The 12,132-nt window shown below is 41.0% G+C and overlaps 1 protein-coding gene across 1 annotated transcript in view; it reads left to right on the top strand.

Annotated features, from left to right (window-relative positions):
- DPYD (dihydropyrimidine dehydrogenase) overlaps positions 1-9,613 on the top strand; it is a 366,851-nt gene extending 357,238 nt beyond the window's left edge. Inside the window, exons 22-23 of the mRNA XM_037404065.1 lie at positions 5,342-5,482; positions 8,144-9,613. Coding sequence (XP_037259962.1) covers positions 5,342-5,482; positions 8,144-8,314 — 312 coding nt within the window. The 3' untranslated portion in view covers positions 8,315-9,613. The remainder of the gene's footprint in view (positions 1-5,341; positions 5,483-8,143) is intronic.
- The last annotated feature ends 2,519 nt before the right edge of the window (positions 9,614-12,132 follow it).

The following is a 12,132-nucleotide window of genomic DNA, read 5'->3' as shown; positions in this document are numbered from 1 at the left end:
TCTTTTAACAGTGAGGTCTGCATGAAGATGGACACAGCAGGTCCACAGGGAGCCATACCTGAACCATAAGTTATATTTACAAATACAGGTTTACTAATATGATGGCTAATGAAAAGCTAATCATCATAAAATGCTTGATATATTAATATTAAAAATGCAGCTATAGTAATAAAAATAGCATTGTAAAAATTATATCCTACTGAACAGATTTGCTCCTTGTGTATACTCAAAACTACATCTGCCTAGCTTAGTGACAAAATGATTTTTTTTCCTGTACTCATTAGTATCATAAAACTAATGGATTCTGCTCTGATTCTCTCCATAGCAACTGAATTCCCTGCCAGTTCCAGTTGCAGGACTAAATTCCTCTCCCAGTTCATTCAATACAGTTTTTTTGAGAAGAGTGAGACAGCACAGCAGTAATCAAAAGGAGCACTCTAGGTCCCTGAGATTACAAAAGTGTAACTTAGGACAAAATTTACCTTCCAGCTTGTGGTTTTTTTATTGCTGCTGGTAATGTGTAAGCCACAAAGAGCACATCTTGACTTTCAGAACCTGGCTTCTGTCTGCAGATCTGGCAGTTGGCAAAAAACATTATACTGTAAACAGTGCAAATTTGATCCGGAGGCTATTGAGATATACCAAGTGTGGAATCCCATAGTGCCAGTTTAGACAGTTGCTTTTTGGAGTGAAACCACTTTAAACAGTGAAAGTTGATGATTTCTTGCTGCACTGTTTATTTTGTTCCAGACGTTTATGACTTGATGGAAACAAGAAGCTCTGAGATAGCTTGAGATGCTGTAAAAGAGTGCACCTGCAAAACATCTTTCAAGTACCATCTCTTTTTCAGGCAATAGAGTCTTGAAAGTTTCCAAATTAATAAACAGACAGTTTTTGTTTGAGAGAAAGAAGTGATTAAAAAACAGAACACCCATGAGTGTAAATGAGCAGTAAATCATTGACACAGTCTTTTGAAATCACTTGCAGGCCTCTAAAATGTCATCATAGAATCATAGAACGGTTTGGGTTGGAAGGGACCTTAAAGTTCTTCTAGGTCCATCCCCCCTGCCATGGGCAGGGACACCTTCCCCTAGACCAGGTTGCTCAAACCCATCCAGCCTGGCCTTGAGCACTGCCAGGGATGGGACATCACAGCTTCTCTGGGCAGCCTGTGCCAGTGCCTCGCCACCCTCGCTGTGAAGAATGTTTTCCTAATATCTAATCTAAATTATAAACCTAATAACCTAATCTAAATAGGGGACCTACTAAAAAGTCTGTCCCCACCTTTCTCACAGGCCCCCGTTAGGTACCGGGGGGCAGCTGCAAGGTCTCCCCTGAGCCCTCTCTTCTCCAGGCTGACCCACCCCAGCTCTCTCAGCCTTGTCCTCACAGCAGCGGAGCTCCAGCCCCTTGACCACCTTTGTGGCCTCCTCTGGACTCGCCCCCACAGGCCCGTGTCCTTCTCGTGCTGGGTCCCAGGGCTGGACGCAGCGCTGCGGGGGGCTCACAAGGGCCGGGCAGGGGGACAGTCGCCTCCTCCGACCTGCCGGCCGCGCTGCTTTCCGTGCAGCCCAGGACACAGTTGGCTTTCTGGGCTGCAAGCACACGTTGTTGGGCCACGTTGAGCTTTTTGTCCACCGGCACCTCCAAGCCCTTCTCCTCAGGGCTGCTCTCAGCCCATTCCCTGCCCAGCCTGTACGGACACCGGGGGTTGCCCCGACCCAGGTGCAGGACCCTGCGCTTGGCCTTGTTGAACATCAGGAGGTTCGCACAGACCCACCTCTTGAGGCTGCCAGGGTCCCTCTGGGTGGCATCCCTGCCCTCCAGCGTGTCGACCGCACCACTCAGCTTGGTGGTGTTGGCAAATCTTCCCTATTTGGAATTCTAGCTCCCCAAAAGTGTATTTTGTGAGCTGTGAGAAGTGCGACTTGGTTACAAATTCAGAAATCACCATGCCATAAGCATTGTTTTTGTTATTCTCTTTGTAAGTTTGTAGCTGGAAAAATCTATTTTGATCATGTTCTTCTAAGCAACAGTTTCCTGAGCTAATGCTATCCTAAACCTTGGACTGTCTCCCCCCAGCTGCTTCTCTGGAAGGCCATTAACCACCTTGCTCTTTTCCCATTTAAAAAGCCTTTTGTAATTTCCAGCTTTAAATTTATTCATGGCTGGCTTATAATCATGTGTTCTTGTGCCAACATTGTCATTTAACTTAAATAGCTCTTTTCCCTCCCTGATGTATATATAAAGAGACATCACATTCCGGCTCTGCCTTCATCTTCCTAGGCTAAACATCTTGTTAAGCTCTTTTTTTTCTTCTCTCATAAGCAGGGCCCTCCATCCCATGATTATTTAAGTAGCTCATTTCTGCAGCCTGCTTGAGCTTTGTGGGTTTCTTAACATCCAGATGATATTTAAAGAATACAATTATGAATCCAGAACCTCCCTGAGAAAATTATTAATTACCTATGCTGTTTAAATGTCTGCTTTTGTTAGGTTATAAAGCCCTTCACTGTCAGGAATCTCCCCACGTTGATACTTCTACAACATGAGCAGGCAGTGGAAAGCTACTTCATTGTATGTTGTACAGGTCATTTCTTCAAATTCTTCAGTATGCAGACCAGTACTTGCAGACGACACATGCATTTGTGACATACAGTGGAATGTTTAAGGGGCTATATAACACAAAAGAGAGGATTATAGGATACTTAGTATTGCTGGGGGCAGTAGATCACACAAAGGCACATGTATTTTGAAACCTGTAGCAGCTATGATACAGACAAGTCTACATGAGACTTGAAACAAGCAAGAGCTGAATTGTACAACTGCAATTTTTTGACTGATACAGAAGACTGCAGAAACCTGAGAACTGTAGCAACCTGAAAACTGCTGAGCAATTCCTAGTAAATCCATAAATTTTTCTGAGTAAGACGTGGAAATGAAAAGACAGGGTTGTGAACAGTTCCTAAGAGATCACATTGGCTGGAGTTAGTTATTGTAGCTCATCAGTGAGGCACAGTAAAGGGTTGTGTGTTCAAGTCTAGTCCTTTGCAATAACAAAGTAAAAAGTATTAGCTGAAACACTTTCATAGTAGTTAATTGACCTTTTACAGTGGTTTAAGCAAACAGATTTTTCTTCAAATTTGCAGTGAATTTGGACCATGCACATAATCAGCTTGCACAGCTCTATTGATGAGTGCTAACTCATTAAGCTGTGATAACTTGCTCACTTACAGTCATCTGTCCACACTCATCATGCTGCCTTTAGCAATGTGCCACAGCTGTTTTATGCTGGAAAAGCATTAATGTTCTCTACATGTTGCTGAGAAGAACTGGAAGGCTTTTAGCATTGAATGAATGCAGCCAAGGTATTTCACATGTCAGCAACTTAGGGGTTTGGCAGAGGGAAAATGTTTGAGTGGTTTTGGAACAAGAAAACAGTGCCATTTCCCTGTCCTTCTTCCTGGGCTTAGGATATGGTTGAATTTCCTACCTCTACAGTCATTAAGATCAACTTCATAGATCCTACCACTGCATCCCGTGAACAAAGAAATTTCTCTAATTGCATAAAGATACTATTGTACTTAAGTGCTGAAGGCCAGGTAGGCCTTAAAGTTAAAACTTCACTGAGATGAACAGAAGTCATTCATTCAGGAAGTAGAGCTGTTGTTGCAAGTTCTCAGCAGGCTCAGGAAGACAAGGTTGGACCCATTTTTGCATTTAATTCATGCAGCAGAGCTTTTCTTTGGAGCTAACATTGATAAAGCCATATTACCCTATTGCTCTGATGTGGCATAGAAATAATTAGGGATGCTTACTTTGTTTGAAAGTAAGGCTGCCAAAAAAAAGATATGCAATAAAAAATTAAGTTACTGTAATCCAGTTCTTTGGCAATGAGAATTGAAAACTATAGAGCATTGTATGAGATTATAAATTATACAGGTTAAATATAGAATGCTCCTACACACTTAAAATGGTTGCTAATCATTTCAGAATACTTCTTTTGACTGATAGGAATAAGGTAAGTATTGCTTCTTCAAAAAACATTGAGAAACAAAAAAGAAAATCCTTATCATGTTTCTTGGCAATGCAAGACCAAAGGTAAACACTTTGATTCAAGTCAATTGAAAAATGCTCAAGATCAAGCCAAATAGGAGACACAGACAAGTCTGACCAGAATTATAAGCTTCAAAGTCCATAATCAAAATCATGAGTTCTTGGTTTATTACAGTAGAATGACTTTGAAGCCAGTTCTGCTGTCCTATCACTCAGTGAGCTTTCTCTAATACTTAACAGTTATACCCATTTTTAAAGCAAATTAAAATGTATTGTTGCATCATATAACCCTCACTTACTAAGCCAGATTTATCTTAACAATGTAGAATCTTGCACATAAAATTGAGCTTGGTTTGCAACATGAGAACTGTTGAAGTGTGCTTAGTGAACTCACACAATACTCAGGCAGCCAGTACAGTGCCACAGAGAGAATCTTTTAAAATGCAATCACATTCATCATCTGTTCTAGACTTCCACAAGGTAAATTAATTTAACCGAGGGATAGCTGCAGTCCAAAGGACGTGGGACTTGTCCCATCTCTACCATTGACTCAGTGAAGCTGAACTGCCACTGTACTGTGCAGTTTCCCTTGATGTAAAGTGGAAATGGTTTGCATCAGGTAGGCCCCCAACAACTTAGAGGGCATGTCTTCCCCTTGTGGTATGTACCCATACGCTGTCCTGCCATACACCTTTACTTTTGCAGCATAGATGTAAGGCTGATGCCACAAATCCCTCCCTGTGAAGTTAGCAGAACTGAATCAAGACTTGCAGGATTAGACCCACAGCTTGCTTCTGTACAATATTTGCAGTAAACTCATGACCATGTCATATGCACATCTTGCTAAAGAAAGAAAAGCAGTTAGTCTTTTTTCTTTACTTGCTGTGTGTTCTTAAATCTGTGCTAATGAGAAATGACCAAGGATGATCTGATTGTTTGTAGAATGTCACTCCTGTTTTGCACTCCATTTTATTCCTTGAAGTTTCGCACAATGGCAAAACAACAGCACGTTCAAAATCAAGTACTAAACGTGTAACCTATTTGCAGAACATGTTTGTATACAAATACATACTTCTAGTGCTGCCTACGTTCTTTGTACCTCTTTACAGGAGGTATGAAGGTCAGCAACTTGGAAATTTATAAGAAAAATCCTAAACGTCATCACAATGCATGGCCAAATCTTCCATATTAAAGTAATAGAGAGTCCTCCTGCACAGCTATAGAAACTGCTTAGGTATCTTCTAAATGAGTCAATACTTTCTTTTTTCTTTTTTTTTTCCCCTAGGATGTAATTGGAAAAGCACTGCAGTATATTGGAACATATGGTGAGCTCTGCAACGCAGAGCAAGTTGTGGCTCTGATTGACGAGGAAATGTGTATCAACTGTGGCAAATGTTACATGACCTGTAATGATTCTGGCTACCAGGTAAGAGCACAGCTGTAATTAGCAGAAAGGCAGGATGAGTTATCTTTCTGCTGCTGGGGAGGAAGAATCCACCTTCTGTTAATGAGCAGGTGGTAAAAACAGATGTCTAAAATATTGGAGTTGAACCCCAGCATGCTCGCAGGCTATGCCGCACAAGCCCTGCCTGAGCTGTTCGCACAGCGGTGGGAACGCCGCCCAGCACGGCTGCTTCTGGAGGGCTCTGCGCAGTGTACAGCATCTCGCTGGCTCGCGCTAGGTCACTCTCCCAGTCTCTCCCTACTGCAAGTGGGAAGGGGGATTCTTTTTAAGAGGAAGAAAACCAAGTCTGGTGGCAGTAAGTGTAGTTCTTTGATGGTTTTCAAGTACATGAGAAATAAAGGGAAGACTGCATCCCTTCCCACCAAGGGGATGTGGGGAGACAAAACCTGGTCTTATTGCCAAATGCTTTTTAAGAAACCTAGTCCTTGTTCCATCAGCGTAACTGAACTTGAACTAATGCAGGTTTCAGGCAGGTGAGTTTTTGTTTTGATCTCGATTGAGGTATAAATCCTTTCTCCAGGATAGCTGCCAGGGTTTAGAGCAGCAGGTTGAAGTTTGCAGAAATCATTGTGAACAGAAAATAGCACAATTTTGAGCTGGTGCTCCTGTTTGCAGCAAAGTATCCCTCTAATTTCAGCTCAGTACGGTAGCATAAGTTGTATGAAATGTATCAGCATTTCTACGTGCCATTCCTTGCCATGTCCACTGGAGCTGATGGACTGGCCTGCAGTGTATTCTTTTAGAAAACCAAAATACAATCAAGCATAAGCTCCATGGAATCCAATGTGCAGTAAGCAATAATTTCTACATGAATTTTTCCATTCATCCCAGTCCAAGAACAATTTGTCAGAAACAAATACTTTAACTGAGCACCAAGTTTCCTCTGAACACCACGAGCCTTTGTTTATCCTTAATTCAGTCTAATCAATAGTTGGTCTGATGAATTTAACTATATACAGTTAAAAGAAAAAGTCTTCCCATTTAAATCAACTCCTGCAATTAAAACAAGTGTGTCAGAGCAAAGGAAGACATGTTTTTTCCACTAATACAAGAAAATTAATGCTGCATTTGTACCAGGTTAGGTGATTACTACAGTAGTCTTTTAGCTGTCTAGTCTTCACCTCTTCTCCTTCCATCAGATTTCCCGGTGAAGGGAGCATATAGCCCTTTGAGAGCAAAAGACTGTTCTATTTAGTAAAACTTTCTTTTCTATAAGTGAGAAAAAAAATCAGCACCCAAAGAACCAGAGTTTAAAACCCCAGGAGGTTTTCGAAGGACGAACATTTTTTTTTTTCTTAATTAAGGAAACTCAAAAGAAATTAATTGCAAAGAATTCACACATACCCTTCAAAATAGCATCTGTTTTGTTTCTGTTTTGTTTCAGAAGTATCCAAGCTGCTCTACAGAGCCATCAACTTGTATGACTCCAACAGAAAAGCTTTACTTAATTTAAAGTTGAGCACTGCAGTCCTGACTTCCTCTCACTCTTTGAACTCCCTTTCAAGACGTGCATTGTTGTTAGGGAGAGAGGAAGGAGTTCTTAAATACTTACAAACCAAAGCTCTCTTTGTGCTCAAGCTACACTAAAACTTGTGGATTCAGGACAGTTAGTACCTAATTCATGCCCTTAATGGTTGCTACAGCAACTTCTCTGCTTTCCTAATAGTGAAAGCCCAAACGCTGCAGATCCCTCTTTGGAGCCAACCTGCAGTACCACCTCCCACCCCCTCCCTGCCCCCCCCCAGTTGCTGACAGTGGTTAGGGAAATTGGCTAAGGTACCACCTGCTTGCACAGAAGCAAGAGTTCAGCTTTCAGGCCTGATGTTTCCTTCCTAATACTCTTAAAAGTAGATGTTCAGTCGGTTGGGTATTTTTCTTTTGGACTTTTCTAGGCCTGCTTCTTAGATATTGAAGTTTTTGCAGTTGTGTGAGGCTTCTGGTTTTGCTTTTAATTGTCATTCCCATTATACCAAGAGTTTATTTCATTGAGACTGCAACTGTTATTTCACATTCAAATACACTTATCACCCTAATTGCTAATGAGGAGTCACTGCATGGAAATGTGAGAACTAAAGCAAGCTCTGCCTGCCCGGAACTCAGATATCCCTTTCAAAGATTTGCAAAGGAAAATAATCATACGAGGCACAGCATGCTGTGTTTTTCTCTAGTATTTATTAAATTAGATTGTTTAGGCTGTGCTGAAAATAAAAGCCAAAAGAACACATTGTGGCCAGTGTTGTGCTGAAGCCGTACAGGCATGGTCTGATGCCTCCTCTGAACCAGTAACACCAGCAAATTGCTCCCTTATGAAATATTTCCTTCACGCGACATAGAAATCCCTCTGGGAGTTTAAACATCATGGGCCAAACTCCTCCTTTTGTAACTAGCCCCTGTGACCCTTGAGCTTTTTGACAAGGTATAATTTGGCCCATCTTTCTAATTTTAAAGTGTTAGGAGGGGGGTTGTTTTGTTCCCTGCCAGTTGAACAGTTGCTATAGCTGCAGTGCAGAATCACACCAAGATGTCTCCAAGTGCTGTAGCACAGGAAATGCAGGCACTAAAATGGGAGCAATTTTGACCTTTTCCGTGAGTGACATCAATAATGTTTATTCCTGTTCGCAGGCTATCCAGTTTGATCCCGAAACCCACCTGCCCACGGTTACTGACAGCTGTACAGGCTGCACCCTGTGTCTCAGCGTCTGCCCTGTTATCGACTGCATCCGCATGGTTTCCAGGACAACACCCTACGAACCAAAGCGCGGGCTGCCCTTAGCCATGAACCCCGTGTGCTGAGGTGATCCGTCCGACAGCTAATGTGAACTATACACTTGTTTGATACAATTGATTTGCTTTCTAATTAGTCCTTGAAAATCTACTCTTACAAAAAAAAAAAAAAAAAGTAATATTGATATCTGTTACAATGAACACTGTGTTTTCCAATTATTATTTCTACAACAATTAAGTAAGTTTTGGAATTACAGAAGGGCAGCAATTAGTCAGTCATGGCTGTCATATGTCCACTATTTGAAGTGTAACTTTCTCCTTAAAATTCATGCTGTAATTTCAAAATATCTCTATAGGCTCTTTAATCTCTATGTATTTTCTAGCTGTAAATATAATTAAGAAAGCATTTTTAATGAACTAAAAATCAATGTACAAGCTAACTGTTTGGAAGGAGGCATTTTGTAATTAAACATTACATTTAGTTTTAAAAGAGTTTCTTAGAAGATGTAATTAACTACACAGCTTTCAAACAAAGCAATGTGGCTTCTATTTTTCTATGAGAAGAAATGAAAGGGAGTTTAGAATAGGGTTTAGGAACTGGATTAATCACTTTCAACTACTACAGCATATGGTAGTGTATTTTTATAATCCTTTCTAATTCTTTCTCACACTAGTCACTTTACAGAATAAATTTGCTGTGCACTGACACATGCTGGACTCTTCAGATTTGTGTATTGCATGGGTAGCTTGATCGTTACTTTTTTTTTCCCCAGTGAACACTCACAACAACTCTCTAAAAACAGTTAGACCAGCTTATTATGAAGCCCAGGTTGCATCTCAGGATTCTGAGATGTGACATTTTTTGCTCCAAGCTCATCCTCTAAATAACTTTTTAATTGTGCCAATTAATGTTCCAGAATGTACATGTTACAGGTCAGAGATCTGATTGCGTGCAAATGGAATACGCACCCTGCAGACTGCATTTGCCAAACACAGACACATAGAGCATACTGGCAAGATGATTTCCCCCAGTGCCAATTCTTCATACTTATTGGTTATGTATGGTTATACTAGTTTCACAACCAAAGAAAAAATACAGATTTGTTTGTTTTGCTAAACAATATATCAGCTTTAATCCATTTTTCATTCACAGCAGGAACTTTCTAATAAGAATGCATTGCTGTCTGCTTTACTCCACTTACAAATATAAAGCCTTTAGTTTCATAATAATGATAAATGATCTACCAGTTCAATTCCTTATACCCTATATCGTGATCAGCAAAAGCTTTGATTAAAAACCCTGACTTTTGTTTCTTGATTTATGAATTGTGCACTGAATTAAAAATAAATGTTGAAACCAACTTGTGATTGTCTGTGGTTGGTTTTTTTTTTTTCATTTACTAAACAGATTTTTCTTGTAGAGACTTGTCAGGTGGTGTTTCATGATCTCCAAGATACACTCCAGGAATCACTAATGAGTTAATTCATGTGTACATTATTCCATTAATTGCCTACAGTGCAGAACGTAGTATGCTCTTTGCCCCTCTCTTCTGCCTTTGACTTGTCTTCCTTTTGCATCCCTTCCCCACATGCACACACACACACATGTGTGTGTGCACACATATGTACACTGTCATGCTAACGTTTTGAAGTGTCATTTCATTTAGTAGCCTTGCTCCACCAACACTGTTTTGCTGACACTTTGGGCTTGCTTGATGAGATTTCCTGGCAGGCTCAAGCCCAGTATCTCCACTAATAGTTTTCTCTTCGTACTTTGTTTTTTTCCTCTTCATCACTGATGATTTTTCACACTCACAATAAAACAGGAACAGGTAGTTGTACTGCTTAGAAAATATTTGCCTGAAACGACTTTAAAGCTTTTGGTCTTCTGGTAGTTTCTTACCTTATGTGAGCTAGAGAGGACTCACAGGAAGAACAAGCTGTTTTGTGAACATTAGGGGCAAAGTCTGGCAAGTCTCTGCATGTACCACTTGTACCTCTTCCGAGAAGCTGGCTGGCAGGCAGCATGCCCTTGAGCACGGCAAAAAGAACCATCAAAATCAGATCATCTGCAGGTAACATTTGACATTCTCAGCAGATGCAAGGAAGAGTAGCTATCTTCTCCTAGGCTGTTACCCTGTACTTCTTATCCTACCTACCATGAACCCTGAGGGTGAGAGGCAGTCACCTGCGACTGAACTGGTCAGCTTCTTCAGGTCTTTTGTTGCTATGTTTTCTGGCCTGATTAACTTACTGTCCTGAAGGCATCGCATCTGGTAGCGTGGCTTCTTTTAAATACAGGACGATGCCAGGAGACCTATTTAAGTAGCTAAGCGCATGTACATCATAAATGTGGCAGCAAAATTGGAGCTTTTCCTAGGATATTCAGTAGTCACAGGACATCCAGCATTCCCAAGTAACTATAAAGGCATTCTTAGAGAATCAAGATTCTAATCAAGACTCTAATTTTTTTACCAAAGGAGGAATAACGGGTTATAATACACAGGTTTCTTTCTCACTGCTCGCCCTCTCCCCCACTCCTGTTCTGTCAAGTCCATTAACAGTTTCAGGAAATGTGTTCCCAAATGAATGTGAATACTTTCTGACTCTGACAGTCAGCAATAAATCTGTGTGTTGCAGGAACTCGGAGAAACGGCCACATTAAGGTCTCCTGCAGGACTGTCTTTAAGTCATCAGGGTAAGGCGAGGTGTAAACAGGCTGGGGAGAGAGCCACAAAGGACACATTCCTGGGTTTTATAGGTTTTTCACATCTGTCTTGGGAAATCCATCCCATTCAGCGCATTTAAGAACCAAGGAAACAAATCAGAAAAATCTGGTCTATTCTGCGAACGCTGTAGCCAGTTATTAAAAAAGGGATATGAATTTTCAAAGTGTAAAAGGTTCCAAATTAAGCTCATATATTTCAGTGATTTAGTCACGCAGTTAAGGAATTATGTATTATTAAAGAAATGCTGGGTGAGATCCTGCAACCCTAGCCCTCACAGTTTTTAGATGTGTTGTCCTATTGATTGCTATTATAAAATATTGTATACTATATTTGACAAATTAGATTATGATAGAAATGCCATAGCTCATCCTCCAGTACCACATTCTTATTCACATCATATTCCTGAACAAAAAAAGCTCCCCCTGTTCAGTGTATGCTCTGCAGTCCAAGAAATACTTGAAAAAGCTGCCAAATCTGCTTGTGTGAATCCCAGTGCACCCATAGATGTTCATTGGAAAAAGAGATGTTGTGCCTCGCTAACAGACTATACAGGCAGTTTGGTTTTTGGCCTCTAGGATGAACAGACATATTATTTCCAAGGCACTGGATTGGTAACATTAATAGCTGCATTTGAAAAATCACACAGGGTTTTTAAAATACATAATTTCCTGATTTAAAATGTAATAGTAATTTGATCTCTTAGCAAAATTAAAACTAGCCTTTGTGCACAAATCTGAGGGGTAGCCTGTACCTCCAGCATTGAAGCCAATGTCCATGTACACTGCTCCTTGCTCCGATGCTTTACCTGTCGCTAGAGGAAGCCTTCTTTGCAGACAACCATTTGCTCAGTTCATAAAACTTGGCAGGAGCAAAATGCAAGTTACCTGTCTAGGATCGCTGCCCCTCTTTGTTGTGTCTTGGAGGATGCAGGGCTTTCCACTGCGTGGCTTCTGGGAGAGGTGACTTGGCAGTTGCAGAGTGGCTCGCTGTCATTTCTGCAGACTCCCACCTTCCAGCACGTATTACTGTCATCTTTGGCTCCTCCAGCTTTGTCGTCTTTAAGCCTTTTATCTCAAGGTGGCAAAAGTGATTGCTAGATTCAAGGCAACTTATCCAAACCCCAACTGAGTGTCATCAACCCCATGCCTCATAAAACCA

The sequence above is a fragment of the Falco rusticolus genome, chromosome 11, assembly GCF_015220075.1.
Source record: "Falco rusticolus isolate bFalRus1 chromosome 11, bFalRus1.pri, whole genome shotgun sequence".
NCBI lineage: Eukaryota > Metazoa > Chordata > Aves > Falconiformes > Falconidae > Falco > Falco rusticolus.
Note: the sequence above shows the minus strand (reverse complement) of the source record. Positions and strands in the feature narration are given on the sequence as shown.